At 45.7% G+C, this 21,450-nt stretch overlaps 1 protein-coding gene across 1 annotated transcript; it reads left to right on the top strand.

The window, feature by feature from the left end:
- Nucleotides 1-17,258: 17,258 nt before the first annotated feature.
- Nucleotides 17,259-18,091, top strand: LOC306827133 (uncharacterized protein). Its single transcript, XM_079348802.1, has 2 exons — nt 17,259-17,565; nt 17,656-18,091. Exons 1-2 carry the CDS (start codon nt 17,344-17,346, stop codon nt 18,070-18,072), a joined length of 639 nt encoding a protein of 212 aa, XP_079204928.1. The 5' UTR covers nt 17,259-17,343; the 3' UTR covers nt 18,073-18,091.
- Nucleotides 18,092-21,450: the final 3,359 nt, after the last annotated feature.

The following is a 21,450-nucleotide window of genomic DNA, read 5'->3' on the forward strand; positions in this document are numbered from 1 at the left end:
TGCCTTCAAAGCTCCGAGAGTGGAAGGAAGTAAACACAAAGACAGCGTCCTGTTTGTTCCCCCCTTCAACACTCACTTCCTGCCTGCATCCCTGACACTTCCTGCAGTAGGAGCTCAAAAAGCCTCAGCTAGCCGCTGGGCTAACAGAGAAGCAGCGGCTGTGGATGTGCAGAGGTGGCCTTTGCAACATTGATGAGACAGCGTTTGATCCTGTTCTTTAGAAATCCATAAAACAAGGGGTGGAAAAAAAAAACGAGCATGCATCATCATCATCATCATCATCATCACACACGCTATCAAACTCAAACATCTCACATGCTGTTTGATGCTCCTCTTGCTCCTCACACTGAACTTTAGCCTGACAAATACATCAGCCACATGTTCCTGCAGTAACGGGTGCAGCAGGAAGCACCCAGGGGAGCCACATACAGGGGCCTCAGGGCTTTAGGGCCACCTCAGCCAGCCGAGTGACGAGCAAAGACGAGTTAAAACCTTAAACCACACTGACCCCTGGTGGCACATGTGGGTACTGACGGGAGCAGAGTGTGTTTGACATGATGTGAGGATTCAAAGCAGCAGGACACTTGGATGCGTCAGCATGAGACAGGAGGTTAAAGGTCAGCTGGAGGTCCATTCACAGAGTGTCCTCATGATGATCTGGATCCAGACTAGACTAGGTTAGGAAGTGTGTGACCGGGGGAGACGTCTCTCAGGCTCTTTTTTAACGCTCCTTCATCTGTATTCATTTATTTATTTGACTACATAAAGGCCTGTCCCTCTACATGCTCAGTGTATGATCCTCAGACTGACCTGAGAGCAGGCCTGGACGCTGTAGTGGTAAATGATGGCCAGCCTCCAGACCTGCACTCAGACTAATAAGTGTGTTTGCTGTTTGAATCCATTCATGTGAGAGCGAGCCGTCCTGTCACTCATTCTAAACGGGCTTTTTTTTTTTTTTCAATTCAGACTTTTAGGAGGAGATCTCTGTGAGCGTCCGGTTTGACCGACAATGCAGACAGAACACCCACTTTGTTAGAAGACACACACACACACACACAAACAAACACACACAAACAAACACACACACAGACAAAGACATAGACAATTGTGGTATTTCCTGTCTGTGCAGGCTGTTCTCACAGACCACAGCTGGGCGGGCTGAGAGCCCCTCTGCCAGGGTGTGTGTGTGTGTGTGTGTGTGTGTGTGTGTGTGTGTGTGTGTGTGTGTGTGTGTGTGTGTGTGTGTGTGTGTGTGTGTGTGTGTGTGTGTGTGTGTGTGTGATGTGTAATGAAGAGGAGACGTGGTGTTGAGTGTATAGCGCATTACTTTTAATTGTGTTGTTTACGACGTGCAGGAAGTCGTTCTCTCATGATTGTACGTGAGCATCAGTGTTGATGATACGTCTGTCTCAAGCAGGAAACACAAAATAGATCCATTCAAACCTGAAAGTAAAGAAGAGTGGACGGCTGGACCTGAGGAATGTCCCAGAGCTCGTCTTCATGTTTACGTGATAATATTAAGTTTAAAAGCATGAAAACCTCAGAGCGTCTGGCTCTGTCATCTGTCCTACCTTTAATTACAGGAGTAACAAAGTAAAGTTTGTCCCTGTTAGTCTCTGTTTGTCTCTGTCTCTGTTTGTCCCTGTCTCTGTTTGTCCCTGTTGGTCTCTGTTTGTCTCTGTTTGTCCCTGTTAGTCTCTGTTAGTCCCTGTTTGTCCCTGTTTGTCCCTGTTTGTCCCTGTTGGTCTCTGTTGGTCTCTGTTGGTCTCTGTTTGTCCCTGTTTGTCTCTGTTTGTCCCTGTTTGTCCCTGTTGGTCTCCGTTTGTCCCTATTGGTCTCTGTTTGTCTCTGTGTGTCCCTGTTTGTCCCTGTTTGTCCCTGTTGGTCTCCGTTTGTCCCTGTTTGTCTCTGTTTGTCCCTGTTTGTCCCTGTTGGTCTCCGTTTGTCCCTATTGGTCTCTGTTTGTCTCTGTGTGTCCCTGTTTGTCCCTGTTTGTCCCTGTTGGTCTCTGTTTGTCCCTGTTTGTCCCTGTTTGTCCCTGTTGGTCTCTGTTTGTCCCTGTTGGTCCCTGTTTGATTGTTGCTCCAGTTAAAGTGAATCGACTGTGATTGCAGAGGCATTAAAGTAGTGGAGTAAAAAAAAAAAAAAAAAGCAGTACACACATTTGCACTGACACAGGTCTGCCACTAGAGGGCAGAAGAGGTCCACAGTGTTCATTATTCATTATTCTTTGCACTACAAAGACAAAGGCTCTTGTTTTGTGAGCGATCATTCGACAGAACTCGAGCCTCAAAAAATCACTTTGAGACACTGTGATGTTTCAAATCATGAGAATCGTCACATCACTTCCTGATTTCATCTGTGTGTGTGTGTGTGTGTGGGGGGGGGGGGGGGTCACAGATGCAACAAAGGAGAATAGAGGATGATGGGAGAAGTGAATTTAGGAAGGATGGGAGAGGAGAGAACTGTAATCTCATTATCACACACACACACACACACACACACACACACACACACACACACACACACACACACACACACACACACACACACACACACACACACACACACACACACACACACACACACACACACACACACACACACACACACACACACACACACACACACACACACACACACACACACACACACACACACACACACACACACACACACACACACACACACACACACACACACACAGCATCTGTTGTGAGGCTGCTGTAATCCGGAGACTCCTGTTGACTCCTCAAACATCGTCTTTGTCTCCTCCTGACACTTTTCTCACCACAATTAAGACCAAAAGCCGAAAGCTGAAGTTAATCCAGTGGAATCTCTTCGGCTGCATCTGTTCTTTTCTCCGATCAAACGTTTCCCTCGTTTGGAAGAAATCTCAAACCTCTTCTCCTTTTCCTGCAACTGTGTTATCTTTTCTGCTCAGACGCCCTGCGAGGGGGGGGACATCCCAGCGAAGCGCTTTAACTTGAACTTCATGTGGCTGTGTTGCAGGAAATCTCATTTTATCCACTGTCCTGTAAAGCCCATTATAAAGAGCCATTAGCTTAGCATAATAACTGGAAGCTATTACAACTCGAGGATCAACATTTGCAACTTCCTCCTAAAAAAAAAAAAAAAAAAAAAGCTTAAAAAAGCACTTTAATCTGACCCTCCTGGGAAGCAAACAAAGCAGCATGCTGGTGCTATTTTAAACACGCTGTTATTGTGTTCTGAATCTCCTCAGCAGTCGCTGGTGAAGGCGAGATGACGGCTGAGTGTTGGGACGGGCGTCTGTCCTGCCATGTTAAATCATTTCAGTTTAACACCCCGAGAATAAAAAAACTCTCCTCTTATTTTGGCTCTGACCACATTGAGCGTCCACGCTGAGAGCTCCAGTGTTAAACGAGCTCCACATCGCTGCAGCGAATCAGGCGCTGCTATCTTGAGCATCCAAACTGACATGTTGTTATTTATAATGGAAGGAGGGCAGAGTTTCCTCCATGTGAAAATACTCCCTTCCCTCTTTTATAAAATTCCACACACATTCAGTTACATTCCCGAAAAGGTCAAAGTCACAGCTTCGGAGCGCTCTGCGGAAATTCACACCACACAAACAATGTTTGAGGGGCGAAAAAAAAACAACCCCAAAAACAAGCAGGAGTAACAGTGCCGGAAGTTTCCTTTAATGACAGCCAGCTTTCTTTCTCCCTGTCCATGTAAGGTGGCATCGAAGCTCGGAGGTGTTGTGGGTTCAATGGCTGCTGAGCCCTGACCGCTGCACGCACACACGCACACACACACACGCACACACACACACACAAAGTAAGGACACCTCGCCTCCTCTGTTACCACAGAAGGAGATGACAGCCTGCAGCCGTTACATCACCCTAACCTGTGTGTTCATGTCTTCATTATGCAGGATGATCAACATACACTAATGATGCACAGAGCTCAGGTGTAAATGCACTCTACATACATGAAGAGCACGTATGGATGAGTGTAAACACACACACGACTCAGGCATTGTGTGACTGATAATTACTGGAGGTGAAACGCATGAAGTGTGGGTGAGTCATCTCTCAGAGCATCTTCAACACCCTTCAGGAGTGTGTGTGTGTGTGTGTGTGTGTGTGTGTGTGTGTGTGTGTGTGTGTGTGTGTGTGTGTAAATTGAGGGGAGGGAGTCATACAGAGATGAAGGCAGCTCAGTGACGAACAAAAGCTCTTCTTATCCTTTCAACACTTCATGCTAACCGCTAACTAACATCATCGTTGCTATGGAAACGCAGCTGAAAGTTTCTTTTAAGTCATTCAGACTTTTCTTCAGATATGGATTTGGGATCTCTAAAAGTAGTTAATCCTTCTGATTTAAAATAGTAAATTAGCATGTGTTAGCATGTAGCATGTATAAATCACTCAGCTCTAATTACAAATCTGATGTGCAGTTCTTGATGTATCTGTATTTATTCCCAATAACGGGTACATGTGCTGATGCCTGATGAAAGAAAACTCCCATAATGCCTCACACTCGACGGTTTGAAAAGAACAAGTGGGGCGCTGTGTGCTGATTGGTTAAGACAGAGGCTGCAGTCCTCCAGGCTGAGATGTTGATGTTGACAAAAAAAACGTCTGGATGGTCAGGTCAGCGAGCTCTTATCTATGTTGGTAAAAATGTTTCAGCTTGTAAAAGAGAAAAAAGTCCATCAGCTGCAGATCTGGTTGCATGAAATTCATATTAACATGAGAAGATTGAATGTGTTTATCTTTGGTTTGTTATTAATCTTTTATGTACTATATAATTATCATAGCCTTGGTTTGAATCTGCATGCATGCATCATTTACACACACACACACACACACACACACACACACACGCTGCATATTATCCTTCAGTCTGAGGCCTTGTGTCTGTCTGCCTCGCTGAGAGAAGTTTCTGTATCACCCCGGCTCAGTCTGGCACAGAGTTGTCATCTTGTTCTCATTAGGAGGCTGCAGAGAGAGAGGGGGGGGGGGGGGGGGGGGGGGGGGGGGGGGGCTGGAATGAATGAGGTCATCATTCACACTCGCTCAGGAAGATGTTTGGGCTGGACGAGGAGGGCGGAGCTGCGTGTGTGGAGAAAGAGAGAGAGAGAGAGAAACCCTCTCTGTTTGTGAGCACAGCGGTTATATTGATTCATTCACAGACTTTATAAAGCGAGGTGAACGTCTCTGAGCCTTTGGTTTCTAAGGAGGCGTTTAGAGCTAAAGGGGTCGCCATATTGGAAATGCTTTCTTCTCTTCACCTTTGACTCATCTTGTAAGAAGCAAAGAGTGCCCACCTGTCAATCAAGTCTGAATTCTGCTGTAAATGAGCGCTCACTCACAGGACATGAACAGCCATCTTTAAACATCCGGATGAATGAGGTGATTTTTTTCCCCCTTCCTTAGATTCCTTCCTTTGCGTGTATGTATTCTGTCACTTTTCTTAAATAAAGTTTTCTTTAATGTTTTTGGGTTTGTTTTTTTTTTGATCTGTTTGTGATTTCCGGCACAGAGTGAAGAAAGCATAAGCAGCGGTGATGCACATGTATTCATGTGAAGCAGCTGCTGGCATTAGAGTGACTTTAAACATGTTCTGGCTGACCTCTCATTTATCCCAAGCCTGTTGTGTTTGGAGGAGTTCCACACGGGCCGCGGTCCAGGCCAGTATCAGCTCTCAAACTCAACTATATTTGCTCCCTGTCTCCCTAGATGGCTTTAAACAAACAGGTTACAGCTGCCTTTCCTTCCAGAGAGTTCTTCTTTTAACCAGGTAGAAAGTGACGTTCAGTCTCAGGGGGGTCATAATGGAAACTAGACACAAGACACATCTGTACAAAGAGCCAGAGTGATTATATTCTCTGTTTAACTTTGATTTATCCAGCCAGGTTTTCACAACATACAGACAGCATAGGACTCATTTCATGACTCCTGTCCCTCTGCTGCCTCCTGTTGGCTGCTGTTGTGAAATGTGTTTCAGGCTCAAACCCATTTAATGCCACAAGTAGCTCCAATATGTTGTACTGAAGTGAAAAAAAAGAAGTGTGTGTAAACCTATAAGAAGTACAAATGAAGGCTCCAGACCACAAACACAACAGCAATCGTTCACTTTAGACAGGCGGAACATTTTACTGCATAATGTGATGAAATGTAGCGTGCCCTCGTCTGGACTGATAGTGTGGTGTCCAAGCATTTAAAAAGGAGCTTAAGATAAACTAAAGAGAACACACAGTGTGTGTGTTAAAACCCTGCAGCCCTTCCTCCTGAAAGCAGCACTTTCAAACGTGAGAAAAACGTCTCCATTCAGCGTCAGTCTGCGTGTGCACTCTCAGGAAATCAATACCAGCAACAACACGGAGACGTCAGATCAATACTTGTAAACACTCGTGTCAGCAAGAAGAGCGTGCATCCTGGAGGAGAGGCTGAGGAGCTACACCACGAAGCATGTAAACTGTTCTCTCTCTCTCTCTCTCTCTCTCATGTGATCGTCAGGAGGACAGAGAGAATCACAACATGCTGTGTTCCTCTCAAACTCCCTTCAGGTGTTGCTCTGATAGAAACATTTACCAGAACAGGAGGAACACGAGGTCATAGTAACCTTGACCTTTGAGTCCTCATCAGGTCGACTTTCCAAGTCAGATATTCCATTCATAAAAGTAAAAAAAACCTAACGTTGGGGATGATTTGGAGGAATGAAGAGTTTGATGTGTCTGAGATAAAGAGTCACAGTCTGGTGAAACACTCATGGTGACTCTGAAACGTAAAGAATGACAGAAAGAGGCCAGGAGCCAGCTCAGTGTGGGGAGTGTTTTGGCTACTGGGAATTTTGTGTGCTAGTTTTCTCTCCCGTAATGTTTGAATGATGTTTGTTTTTTAAAGAATTGGTTGTCCTTTATTTCAAAATTATTTATTTTCCCCTTTTCTTTTTTTTGCTCCTCCAACAAAAACACACATTTGTAAATTCTTTCACAGATCAAATCGTTTTATGTTCTGAGGAAAGAGAGCTTCAAGGGGAGAAGCTCCGCCTATTTATTATTCAGTTTAAAAGGCTTTACTTTGAAATCCTGAGAAGAAACTTCCCTTCAAAGTGCCCAATCTATCCCACATGGCAACACACACACACACACACACACACACACACACACACACACACACACAGAAATACACAAATATGTGACAGGAAGCCTGTCTGCCATCTTTAAAAAACTCCTCCTGGTTATTTAACCTCATGGCCTGTGTGTGTGGGTGTGTGTGTGTGTGTGTGTGTGTGTGTCTGCCTGCAGTCTGTCTGTCTGTCTACAAGATGCATCTATATTCAGCTCAGACTAAGTTGCCGCCTGTATGGTGAGAAAACAAACCCACACACTCATTCAACTAACATAGTAAAAATACGACTGCTCGAGGCTAAGAGACGTGTCCATCTGAAAACAGGTTATAAACATCGTGTCACGTTTGAGAAAGAACAGAGAAGCACGAGTTTGAGATGTTCAAAGTGTGAAAAAGAGAGACAGAGACACACCGAGTCACCACGCTGAGCGCTGACTGACCGGCCTGTCACTGACGGAGTGGAGACGGCTGCAGCTGCGGGACTCAAAAACACACAAACACTCACACAGGAAGGAATGTGGCGAGGACACACCCCAGATGCCAGCGCTCAGGGTCGCAGCAGGAGTGCACGCAGGGACGAGCGTGTCACCGGACACCTGGGGGCGCGTCGAGGAACGACGGGACAAATGTGTGAGAGCGTGTGCTCTTTGTGTGTGAACATTTGGAAGACATGAGCTAACGCTAACCTTGACCCACATCCCCTCAGACTATCACCAACACTACACACAGATCAATCTTTAACAGAGCCTTTAAATCCTGCCATGTCACCTGCATGTTTTACATGATCTGTAAAACACTGCTCTGAGACACAAGTCTCAGATGTGTCCAGAAAGGACACTTCTAAAAATCTGTGCATCATCTGTGGATGTTTCACACTTTGTGAAGGTGTTCATTTAAAAAAATATTTTACTTCCTCATCATGGAACAGAATTAATTCTGTTTTTCATGTCTTTCTGGAGAGAGGGTGCTGCTGACGATAAGTAGGGTGGATTTAGATTTTTTTTCTTTTGTTTCTTTCTATCTCGGTAAAATACAGGAAACAGTCCAACAGAAGGGTAAATACTCACTGAAGATAATCTCAGCATGTAGCAGGAAAGCTATGACGAGGAAATAGTTGTACACAGACCTCTAACACTGGAGCAGTGGTGCAGGAAATGTACTGTGTGTAGAGACATACTTTTGTTTTAAGACTTCAGCTGGAGAAATGTATTCAAGGATTGTGTCTGCACCTTGAACAGTATGACATCATACCATGATGTACCCGATATATACAAATAAAGAAATGAAGCATCCTCGATCATTGGCATGCTAATGATTGAGGACTAAAGTTCAGTGTTTTCAGCTGTCAGCATCCTGAGCCACGCTGATGTGTCATCTCTCCCTCATCAACCAATTGAAATCAGGAAGGGGCGGGACTTCCAATATCAGCTATTACCGACCACGTGGTCAGAAAACAAACGAGGGTACAACATCAGGAGTAGAGACAGGATGTGTACACTGTATTCATGTCTTCTTGGTGACATTTCCTTAAAGTGAATCACACGCACACAGACACGTCACCCCACGATCACTACCACGGGAAGTGAAGGTTAGTTACCCTTTGTTACCTAGCAACAATGTGGGGAGAAAGTGCTGCCAGGGCAAAAAAACTGCATCAGGTCCACTCGTGTGATTATAATATATTTAGGTTCAGCTACTGTTCCCCCCTCATACCCCCTTCAGGGTTTATTCAGTCCTACAAGTCTTAAAGTAAATCAAGATCAGAGCGAGCAGCTCCAAGTTTAACAGAGGTGAGGAAGAGAAGAAAGAAAGAAAGAAAGAAGGGAAGGAAGGAAGCATGATGAACGGATGGAAAGACGGCATCTGGAAAAAACATTTGAGCAGTCCGAGGGCGAGCTTCCATGTTTTCCTGGCATGAGAGCTCCAAAGTGGATCACAGAAAATGAAAGACGCACTTTGACAGTCACCAAATCAAAGTCAGGACTCGCACACATGAAGCTTTAAAATGTACAGTACTCCCTTTAAGCCGCAGCCTGCGTGTTTGACTGCAGTGTCAGCTCATAAAAAAGCTCTTAATATGTGAAGGGCCGGCTATTCCTCCCCGTCTTTAAAAAGCTGGGTGGAGATGAGTCACAGCTGCCGGCACAGACCACCAGTCCTGTTCACTCACTTACATGTTAAACTGCTTTATCCTCAGGCCGCCTCACACATGCACAAACACCCAACACCAAAAAATGTGCTTTTATAAAAGAATGACCTCCAGGCTGAGCATTCAATTGTTTAGTCAGCACATCATGCATGTCCCGTGTTTATACAGAAATAATAATGTGTTGTTTGTAGCACTCTGTAAGCTGTAACAGAGAGAGATCAAGATGGCCGACGGTCTCACACACACACACACACGCACCCCCGGCTAAAAGCTCACTAATTGTGTTTCCAATCAGCACATTATTCAATAAAGTTCAAAAGCAGGGATTGATTGAATTTTCCAACAACGGCAGCAGCTGAGCTTCAGCTCACCAAACGACACGGAGCCGCCGTGACGAATCTCCTGAAGTCAGAGGTCAGAGGTCAGCTCCCAAACACACTAACGTTTAAACATGACCAACACACACACACACACACACACACACTCTCAGACAGCCGCACAGCTGTGTGAGCGGGCAGACACAGACTACACACACACACACACACACACACACACACACACACACACACACACACACACACACACACACACACACACACACACACACACACACACACACACACACACACACACACACACACACACACACACACACACACACACACACACACACACACACACACACACACACACACACACACACACACTCTCAGACAGCCACACAGCTGTGTGAGCGGGCAGACACAGACTGAACACACACACACACACACACACACACACTGTGACAGTGAGTGTAAGGATGAACTTTTCACTCTAATGCTCTGCAGATGCTTCAGACACAGCAGGAGTTTAAGACGGGTCACTTTGTTTCCTCTTTGTCGGTGATCGCAGCTGCACCGCTGAATCTCTCCACACTCTGAAAGAAGAAGTCCTGTCGCGTGCTCTCAGCTGCCGCTTAACTCGCTGAGCAATCTGAAGAAAAACACAGCTGGAGAGTTGGAGCAGAAAAGCTGAAGAACAGAGACTGTGTCAGGTTTTTAAGTTAACCTCAGTGCTACCTGACACTCAGGTGAAAGTGAGGTGCTGTACAATATGTCAGCCTTTAATGGCACATTTGTTCCCGAAAGTGTTCCAGCTACTGCTTTCTGGATTCTATGGCTGAGCAGTAAAAAAAAAACAATGGCAGCACTAATCAGACAAAGAGACGCCGAGAGTGAAAATAAGAGTTTTATTGGTCAGGCTCCAGATGTCAACATTCATCAAGTTTAATACTTGTGTATTTTCTTGGGTAGATGTTGGAGCACTAGAGAGGAAATGTGTCCTGTTTTCATTCTCTGCTGATCGACACACAGCATGTCAACAAGCCTGACGCTACCTGAGCGGCTCCAGGCTACCTGTGCAGAGAAACACAAAGCTGCCATATCTGAGTGATCAGCACGGACTCCACGTTTGAACCCCCCAACAAAAAGGGAGAGAATCAGAGTCACTCAGATCACCTTCAGAGTAAAGAGGATGAAAACAAGCTGCAGTCAGACTTCTCTAACGTCCTCTGCTTGGTTGAAGGGATCCTTCAGGAACTCAATCAGGTCCAGCTGATGTTTTCTCCAGGCAGAAGAAACGCTGGCTCTGAGTTCCTTTATGTTATATTGTTTACTTCCAGATCGGACACGGAGCACAGAGGATGTCGTTACAAGACACGACCTGTAGGTGGCCTGTAAAACTACCAGGGAATATTTGAGGATCAGAAATCTGGCAGCTCTCGGAGCATGATTTAACACACTTCATGTGGACGCTCACAGACCCCCCCCCCCCCGGAGGGTTCTGTGTCACAGCAGAGAGCGTGTGGTGGATTCATGTCTCAGAGACTGAGGGCTGTCCCGTTTGAAAACGTTCACATTCTGTGCTTGTGAAAGCGCCCGAGGAGAGAGGGGGGAGCGGGATTGTTCTAAGACAGAGCAACACACATCACTCACACACACACACACACACACACACACACACACATCACTCACACACCTGCAGGCTGCAGGGAAGAAGCCGTCACCACCAACAGCGTACACACTCCCTCAAACACATCAGTGATACTCGACAATATTTCTCTCACAGCTGAGCGACGAAGTCTGTAAAACCACTTTTTTCCCCTCTGGGAGAAAACAAACACTAAATCTCTCTCTCCTCTAAAAACACCGTACAAGAAGTTCATCTCTCTTTCAAACTCCCCGTGACACAGTCCATCGTCACACTGCTCCAAATCTGTCCGTCTGAAGGTCTCCGCTCAGACGCGTGTCTCCGTCTCAGACTGGGTGGAGTCCAGATTTTAAATCAAGACCCCCCACTGACAGTCCTCGATCACCTCGGCTCGGTCTTCTCTGAATTCCTTTAATATTCTTCCTTCAATTTAATTATATATTATTTATTTTTACCTGAACACATTTTAAAGTGATTATTAACTTTTTATAGTGATTCTAAATCACTGATTTTTTTTACTGGTCATGTTAGTCCAAAGAAGTGCTGCCAACAGGATGTGTCCATCACATTTGTTTTCTCCTTGTCTTTACTTCATGAAGTCAACACAGTGACAGTTTAAGAAAAGTGCTGCAGCTGATCTGTAAAGCAACACTCTGTTCCAATCAATCAATACATACAGAGAAGATTGAACTCCAATTGGCCCGCTCATGGATTTCCCAACTGCTGATGGAGACAGTCGAGTTTGTGCTGAATGTAACATGTGGGAGCACCGACAGAAGCCTAGATAATAAAAAAATAAAAAAATCACAAAATTAAACCAAAAGCTTCTTAAACTTTGAGGAAACTTTTTTTAAGGTGATCAAAGATATCGTGTTAGCATGTTTAGTGCTAGCCCACGTCATGTGAGAGCGTCGTCTAACAGATGAGCTTGTTTAAAAGCCTGTATGAGCCGACACTCTGACGCATTGAAGGAAGCTCGAAACAAACGGAGGAGACGCCCCGCCTCCGGTCAATCTGACCACGACGCTGGCTGCAGAAAAATCTCCCCAAACAGAAGCAGCTCTGGGTGAAGTGTGTATGTGACCCGCTGACCTCCTGTCTGTCAGTTAGGATGACGACTTCTCTCTGTCAAAGAGCCCTGAAGGCGAGGGACCAATCAGGCCACCAGGAAGCGTGAGTGTCAGGCTTTAGACACCGACAGGTTCAAGGGCCGAAGTTAGTCCAGCGTTAGCTACTTCTCTGTTCTGCATGTAGAGAGCCGAATCTGTGTTTAGCTTCTATATCAAGTCAGAGGTAAGAAATAATCTCATCTGATTGGTCAGGAAAACACGACAGCTTCTCCTCCATGCCTGCTGACTTTATAAAATCAGAGAATCACTCACCCGGTCTTTGTCGTCTGCGACGTCGCAGAGAACGTCGTCCAGGTCGAGGATGCCGCCGTCACCGTGCTCCAAGCGATGGACCTGCAGCCAGTAAGAAGCGTCCTGAAACACACAGGAGAGGAGACGATTCAAATGATGCACCATTCACGGAGAAGACACGGTACGAAAGGAGATGGACAATACAGGGAGGTTTATTCAAATGAGCAGATGATGAAAGGCTCGAGAACAGACAGACAGGAGCCTCAGGTGTGACAGCCACTCTGACAGTGTTGTTCTTCACATCATGGAGGAGCGTGGAGGGAGAATCCCAGCTCATCACTTCAATGTTTTGACAGGAGTAAGACACGCGAAGGTCAGAGGAGATTAGCGGATGAAGAGGAGATAAGGACGGGTGGGGAGGAGAGGAGCGAGGAAGCACGGTAATCAGAATGAAACAAGACAAACTGATGAAGTCAACGTTAAGTCACAGAGCACGGACAGATCTGAAGAACAAAACTTTTTCACAGTTCTCTGAAATATTACGAACTAATAAGATAATAATAAAAGAACAATTAAACTCCTTAGAACCTGTTTAGAGTTCCTGCGTTATATATTGGTAATTCCTTCTCATATTTTATTTCAGTACTTGTTATTTTAGCCCTTTTTTTCTCACCAATACACCAAGACAAATTCCTCGTAGATATAAATGTAGTAGGCAATAAAAAACTATTCTGATTCTGAGTAGGTGCAAGACAAAAAATAAATAAATAAATAAAAATTAAATGGTTTTTAGGGAACTAGCTTAGTGGATAGTTCCTCCTCAAAAAGTCCCAGAACTGACGATGGTACATGGAGGTGAGCAACGTTACACCCGTCACACTTGTCATCACCTCTTAAAGCATCACAAACACCTTTTATTGACTGTTGCTTCAGTGTTATGGAGCCAGTTTGAAAATGGAAACCCCCTCTTCTTCAAAATGACGAGCCTTTTTTTCTTTTTCATTTTTTAGTGTTGAGGACGTCAGCGTACCCGTGAGCTTCAACCCCGAGAACAGTGATGTCACAATGAGCATGAGCATTTCAGGACCTGAAGAAGAAGAAGAACAGGAGGCGGCGAGGTGACTCCGACACAGACGTGTTAAAAAAAACTTAAATGAGTCACTTTTAAGGGCAGAGGGAGCCAACGTTAGCCAGGAGGCTAGTGCTAACACGACTGATCGAATGTGCTTAAAAATCACATCTTGGGAGGGTCCATTCGTCAGGCTTCTCAGACGGTCCGGTCATTTCTGCAGGAGGCCACGTTTGGTTGGTTTACACAGAAAATGAAACTCCCTTAAAGCTGAGCTAAACTACGACAATAAAGATTATGAAAGGCAGAACACCAGGCTTAATTTGTCTTTCATCCTCGTACCCACAGACAGAAATAGAAAGTCGAGCAGCTAGATCACATTAACTATTCATTTTAATGTCCTGACATGCAGAAACAAACACAACATGACCACACACTTAATGGCAAGTAGCAGCAGTGGAGAGGGACACACAAAGAGCCGAGTCTGTGGAGCATGGACTCAGTGTTTGGGCGTCGTTTCTCAAAGTTATGAGTCAAGACTTGACTGTTCGGGTTCAGCAGCAGCCCCGAGGGCTCCAGCCTCATTACCCACTTCTACTGTAACAGTGCACTGTCACACACGGCAAAGGGCACCAGACGCATTACAGAGGGAGGACAGCACTGCTGCAGCCTTTAGCAGGATATTTGGAAAAAAAAGAAAGAAAAGGGGCAATCGAAGAAGGAGAGAGAAAGGTGTGTTGTTTGAGAAAAACAGAAATGTACTGTGTTATTAAAGAGGGTTTCTTAGGCCTTGTCCTCTGAATGTAAACACAGGTGGGTCGCATGTGTGACGTACAAACATATTTTGTCGCAGGCAGTGACGTTTTGAAAAGCCCGGTTATTGACGTCCACATGCAAAAGCATAAACGGAGAATTCACAAATCTTCACTTTGGGTCGAAGGTTTTTAAAAGCTGCGTTTTCGTTTGGATGAGAGGCCGAAACGTAGACAAATATCTTTGTTTTGTGTGGACGGAGCTTCAGTCTCCAGGTTTAATATTAGTCATGAATGGCGGTGAGGTTGGCGGTGTGACGCTGGAGGAGAGCGGAGGAGGCTTCAGGTGTCGCAGCTTGTTTTGTTTTTTTTTTATTGCGGGAGCTCGAGGGCGACATCTGCTGGATCAAAAAGTCGCACACTCTTCCTTCAAAAATCGAACAATTCATTTGGAGTTACGTCAGATTTAGACGAGGCTGTTTGCTGCTCGACTTCAGCTATGTGCAAGTCAGAAGGGTAGAGTGCAAACCTTCCCCATCATGTCTGACAGTGTGCAGAGAGAGAAGTGCAGCATTAGCGTCAGACGGCTCGAGAGAAAAGCTTCCTTTAGCGTCTCCTGAGCATCGTTTCCTGTCCGCTCCGTACACGGGCCGTCAGACTGTGGTGAAAGATGTCATGTTGTGTGACAGGGTGTGTGACCCCTGACGCAGAGACCCTGTGGATTCCCAGCTGATGGAGCTCAGTGTGAACATCTGAATGAATCCGCACACTGTGAAGAGAAGTCACGTAGATGAAAGCCTGCAGCTTCAGGAAATCAACGCTCCGCTGTTAAGTTCTTATCAGCGGCAGAAACGCAGGAAGTAAACATCCACTGGATGGACATCTGTCAACAACGCAGAGCAGCCGAGCTGAGTGAGGGTCTGTGTGGCTCCAGGAGGCCTCTGTCATCTTCAGACGTTAAACAAAGGGCCACACTGTGCGACAGTTTCTGTCTGGTCGGTGCAGTTTGACAGGAAGCGACAAATCACTGCCTCTTAACTCCATTCAGCAAGCACACATTATAGTTTGAATGAGCCAACACCTCGACAACCCCGACGACCTCAACAAGACGATTGATGGAACGAGAAAGCAGACGTCCAAGCGTCTTCTCGACGAGCGCCGTGCCGCTCTTTCAACTTTTCAGAAAGACGCTTTTTTTTGACGCCTCCTCAGGATCGCGTCCTGCGCTCACCTCCTCTCCTCTCGTGTCCATCTCAAATATAAGACCTGCAGTATAAAAGTAATGGAGCAGTGTTGGTCATACAGCGGCCGTTGTCAACACACTGTTGTCATGGAGACAGGATGGATGTGCAGCGTTTTACTGCCCTGGTTTCTTTAAAGACCACGAGACAAATGACACGGACAGTGTTGACCAATAGAAAATAAAATCCACATGTTGTCTTATACGAGTCCACGAGTAAAGAACGCTTTGAAGAAGAAGTTTTGAATTTCCCCCCGGGGATAAAAAAAATCAAAAAGAAAAACAAGCAGCACTTTAAGAAAAGGACGTACATGGAAATATGTCTCTGAGCAAACACACAGCGGCCACCTCTCCTTCTCACACACACACACCATGTCCAAATGAACCAACTGAGGTGTGTGTGTGAAGTTCATCCAGTAAAAATAGCTCGGAGCAAATGTCACTATGCCAAACTGAAGACATGGGACTGAGCTTTATAGTAAACAAGGTTAGAGTCTGTGACACACACACACACACACACACACACACACACACACACACACACACACACACACACACACACACACACACACACACACACACACACACACACACACACACACACACACACACACACACACACACACACACACACACACACACACACACACACACACACACACACACACACACACACACACACACACACACACACACACACACACACACACACACACACACACTCTGATGGGGACATGTCATCTTTAAAAGGATTCCCACACACTTGACTTTAATAAATCATCTGCGTCCCGTGACGTTAATCTGGCAGCTTCTTATCTCGAGTACTGAATCCAAAGTGAAGAGAGATTTGGAGCTGGATCAAAGACTGCCGGGCCCTCGTTCGCCCTGCAGACCTGGAAGCGAGCCAGGGCCAACACGCTGGCCACGAGGAAAGCCCAGCCGGCACTCCATAACAGAGACATGCAAACATTCCTCACTGCCACTTAGGACAACACTCAGGCAGTTATGCTAAGCTACTATAATAGCAACCATCATGCACCTGGCTCTGAGAAGTTAAGTCAGCAGGTCTGTGTTTTTAAAGTTTGTCCAGGGCGAAAGCGTCCTCATCCTCGGCTGCTTCCTGCTGAGTCCAGACCGATTTGAAACATGGATGGCACTCTTCCCTCACCGACCAATCAAATTAGGGGCAACAACAACGAAGGCGGAGAAGATATTTACAAAGATAGTGGTGCATTAATCATCTCCATGAACTTCCCTAAGACCAAGACATCCACGTCGCTTTTCCAAACATATATACGATATTCCCTGGATTTGTTCCGCCTATGCATCGTGTCTCGTACCCACGTCCTCTTTGGTCCTCGTCTGCGATCTCAAATAAAGCTGCCGTTGTCATAGAGACAGGACAGGACAGGCGTTCAGTACAGCGCTTTTTTTCCTCTTTTTGTCCCTCAAACGTCTAATGCAAGCATTTCTGCCTGGAAGACAAAAGACGGCAGGTGGACTCAAGGCCTTAAGAGGAGACCACAAACAAACACGCAGCAACAAGAAGACCACAAGCCTTTGGAATCAAAGCATCAAACGGTTGCCACGGCGCGCAGTAAACACATTCTGATTTTATTTAAGCAACCCTGACTGTCAGTGATTCCCCGTCTTGTCCCACGGCATCAGACGACACGTACCATGGCTAACAGGGCCTCATTAGCAACGCGAGGTCACGCACCCAGACCCAGACCCAGACCCAGCCGCAGCACCTCTCTGGAAGATTTGGACGCTGATTTCCAATCCGATGAGAGCGACTACGAGGAGGGGCGGGACTTAAACCTGAGTGGAGCAGATGAGGACGTGTCGGATTTGCTGGAGCGTTTGCACTTTGAACACGTGGATTTAACGGTCCACTGGCAGGTGGGGCGGCTCACGATTAATGTTCAATTCTTAAATGACAAAGTCGCCCATGAGCGGAGGAGGCATGATGAGTTTGAACTGAATTTTCAGGAGGACGAGTCACGCTCAAGGCCGAATGTCTTCCTGGACATCGTGATGCCGACGGGATCCTCAGAGCCGTCTCCCGCGGGCGATGGGCCGAGACTCCACGGGTCAGATCAAAGAGAGCGCCGCGGTCAGGAATTCGGGAGGCTGCACGAAGAAGAGATCTTCAGGCCGTATTCTTTGTGTCCATCTTGCGCTTCCCATTTATTGACATCTTCCTCTTTATCTTCATCCTCCTCCTCCTCCTCCTCTTCTTCTTCATACTCCTCTTCTTCTTCTTCTTCGTCTTCCTCCCCTTCTTCTTCTTCATCTTCATCATCATCATGGTCCACTTACTCTGGCTCACCTGATGTGTCCGAGGATTCAGACGATGTGACACCTGTCCAGGATGAGGTCACAGAGCTGGGACGCTCTGAGCAATAAAACTACTTCTGCACCTTCATCTTTATCTTTAGTACGTTCATGTGTTCAGCATCGTTTAAAATCATCATCCAACAGAACAAGTGAAGACAAAGAGAGAAAACTGCAACACGCATTCACGTCGAAGGAGAGTCAATACCGGTTTTTTTACTTGTGAATTTCACTGCAGGACTGCACACTAAATATTAACTTCCTATAAGTCTGTCAGATAATCCTCCTGCATGAATCCACAGGTGTCCGATGCTGCGTTTAAGGCTCGCACTGTAGAGCACAGGACAGACTCCTTCTCCCCTCCTGGATGTGTGCAGGCGACGCTCCGCATGCCGTTTTCCCAGGTACAGCTGCCGACCATGGAAGACCTCCATCTGTAATCTCTGAACGAGAGGAGAGTTGTTGTCTGTACTTTCTGAACGCCCTCCCCGAAGTTTAAAAATCCTCTTTTTGAATAATGGAGGGGCAGAATTCTCCCTACGGACAAAAACATGAATTTCAGGTGCTGTTCTATGTTCACTTCTTGACTATAGGTTTTTTTTTTTTTAGAAATGACACCAGAAGTGTGATTGAAGGATTTCAAAGCTGACTTGGAGGTAATATCTGTCGGAGAGGGAGTGAGAACAGGCTGACTCTGATTTATCAATGTTCAGTCTGAACATCTCTTTGGCTTTAATTGCACCAAACGTCTCCTCTTCCTGATTTGTAGCCAAGCTGTCTGTTTCCGATTCAAACTCTTTCAGGGTTGATCTCGCTCCATATTCAAATGTAACATCTTTAATAATCACTGCTGGTCTTCTGCTCCTCCTCCTCCATGTTTGTCTCATTCTTCTGTGTCCCCATGAAAACTTTTAACTGAATGCCGTCCCACACTTGACACACATTCAAAAACAACGCTGCAGTGAATTCTCCCTGGAAATCCTCCTCCCATCAACCCCGCGGCGCTGCACATTTACAAAATGCTTCTCATCTTTTTGTGCAACTTCATTTGCAGGTTGAGCGTGACACCGTTTTGTTCTCTCCAGAGTTCCTTTTAAAAATGCAGAAGACTCCCCACTCCTTCTTAAAAAAACACATTTAAAAGCACGATGAGGCAGAAAACAGAAGATCTGAGAGAATAATGAAGTGACTGTGGATTTAGGACTGGGAGCAGGAAGAGGTCTCATTTTAAACCAAGGCCAGATGGAGACCCAGAGAGGAAGTAGAGTGAAAGCCAATGGGAACGCTTCAAATGAGATCATGTGACAGAAAGAGGACCTTAAACAATCTGCGTAAAGACGAGTTATCCTCAAAGCAGGAAGTGGACTGAGAACATACAATAGGATTATTGTCACTTCATCTGAATGGAGTGACTGTGTGTTTTACTGCCTCTTTTATTTCTGGCCTAGTATGGAGCTTTTTCTCTGAGTAACTTCTCATACTGACGTTTTGTCAAATCAAAAATAATATTTCCTGATTTTTGGTTCGTTTTATTTTTTTCTCTAGAATTTTAGGTAATTTTTGAAATATCAAATTGTGCCATTAGGTCTTTAATGAGTTTACTTTAATACGCAAAAAAGAGAAAACGTTGCTTTTTGCATGTGTCTGGCTGTCTTCATCACATTTTTTTTTTTTTTTATCTCTGTGAGGATGCAGAGTGTGTGAGAACAGGTGAGCAAACATCATGTGTTTGAATTCACACAGTAGAAAAGTGGACTGAGACTGAGGCAAGCAAATCTTCTCCAGCAGAGTCGTGAATACATCAGAATGAATGTTTTCATCATGTCAGGAATCTTTCCCCTGACATCTGAAAAGGTAACGTGTGAGGGAGCGGAGCTGCAGGCAGCTCAGGTGTGACTGTAAAAATATCCAGCATGTTTCTGCTTGTTTTCTACAGCGATCCCTCCCTGAACATTCAAGATGAACGACCACTTGTTCCCTCGGGGTCTTCCAGAATGTCGCAAAAAAAAAGAAAGAAGTAAAACCTTTTAGAGAGCGTGCCCCCCCCCCCCATCCGTGTGAGTTTCCCGTTTGTCACTTTATCAAAAGAAAGAATGTCTGACTTCTGTAAATATCCCCACCTGTCTTTATCGAGCACACAAACACGCTTATCATCCGTCCATTCACCTCTGATGTCGCGATGTGTGCACAAGCACGGCGGGGCTAACCACACTGCACATGACCTCCACTGTCGGGGTCGAAGCCAGGCAGAGGTGAGGAACAAAAGGGCCTTTCATTCAGGTATAAATGACACCAGTGAGAGGTGAGGCGGAAATTTGGAAAACGTCGCTCAAGTGTTCTGTGATGCATGAAAAAGCAGACGTGTCAGGGAAACCTCAACTCCCCCCCCCCTCCTTCTTTATCCACCATGTGAGGTTTCATAGTTTTAAAAGTGAAGCTTCATGTTTTATGGACTTTAAACTCCTACTTTTACTTCTGGAGAGTAAAGGAGCAATCTGTCTGGCTGAAACTAGGATCTAAACTTGACATTGTGCACCATGTTGGCGTTGCTACCAGCTTAAAGCATTAAAGTACAGGCCATGTGTTAACTCTCAGGTTGAGATCAGAAGCTTGCAATGATAATAAAAAACATGCGTTTGCCATCAACAGTACGTCAGCATTTACACGAGCGGTCGGTCCTGCCTGATTCCAGTGCCAAACATTCCTCCCCATGTCAGTGCCAGGAGGAATTCAAGGCTCTGGAGCGCTGCCACACTCGCTGCTCGCCATTTACTCGCTGGAATTAACAACTGCCCCGTCCCCTGGCAGTGTGTGTGTGTGTGTGTGTGTGTGTGTGTGGGGAGGGGGCTGTGGTCCTTGGTTATAAATATTCAGTCTGGATAAGGACAGAGAGCGCCGAGAGGTTTCGATGAAGGTTTGAGGCCACACGAGAGAAAAAACAAACACAGCCAGGAGAAAGGCGAGGGCCTCAGAAGAGTCTGAACACAAAGTTCTTCTGTCTCTATGAAACAGTGTTTCATTTAAATGTACAGATTCTTTTTACATATATGACACCATGTACTCTGTTGCCTTACAGCGAGAAGGTTCCTGGTTGAAATCCCCATCGGACAGGGTGGGGTTTACATGTCCTCTGAGTGCGTGTGTGGGTTCTACAGCTTCCTCAAACACATGCTGGTTAGGTTCATTGTTGACTCTACAGTGCTGTGTGAATCTCTATAGCCCTGTTTCCACCAAGCGGTCCAGTTTGGTTCAGTCCAGTTTGGTTCAGTCTAGTTGGGTTCAGTCCAGTTTGGTTCAGTCTAGTTTGGTTCAGTCCAGTTTGGTTCAGTCTAGTTGGGTTCAGTCCAGTTTGGTTCAGTCTAGTTTGGTTCAGTCCAGTTTGGTTCAGTCTAGTTGGGTTCAGTCTAGTTTGGTTCAGTCTAGTTTGGTTCAGTCTAGTTGGGTTCAGTC

Source organism: Symphodus melops, assembly GCF_947650265.1.
Source record: "Symphodus melops genome assembly, chromosome: 7".
Classification (NCBI taxonomy): Eukaryota; Metazoa; Chordata; class Actinopteri; order Labriformes; family Labridae; genus Symphodus; species Symphodus melops.

Excerpts from the sequence above, each read along its gene's own strand:
- LOC306827133 (XM_079348802.1), top strand. The coding sequence starts at position 17,344 with ATGGCTAACAGGGCCTCATTAGCAACGCGAGGTCACGCACCCAGACCC. Across the intron at positions 17,566-17,655 it reads ATTTAACGGTCCACTGGCAG|GAGGACGAGTCACGCTCAAG; the intron begins GTGGGGCGGCTC and ends CTGAATTTTCAG.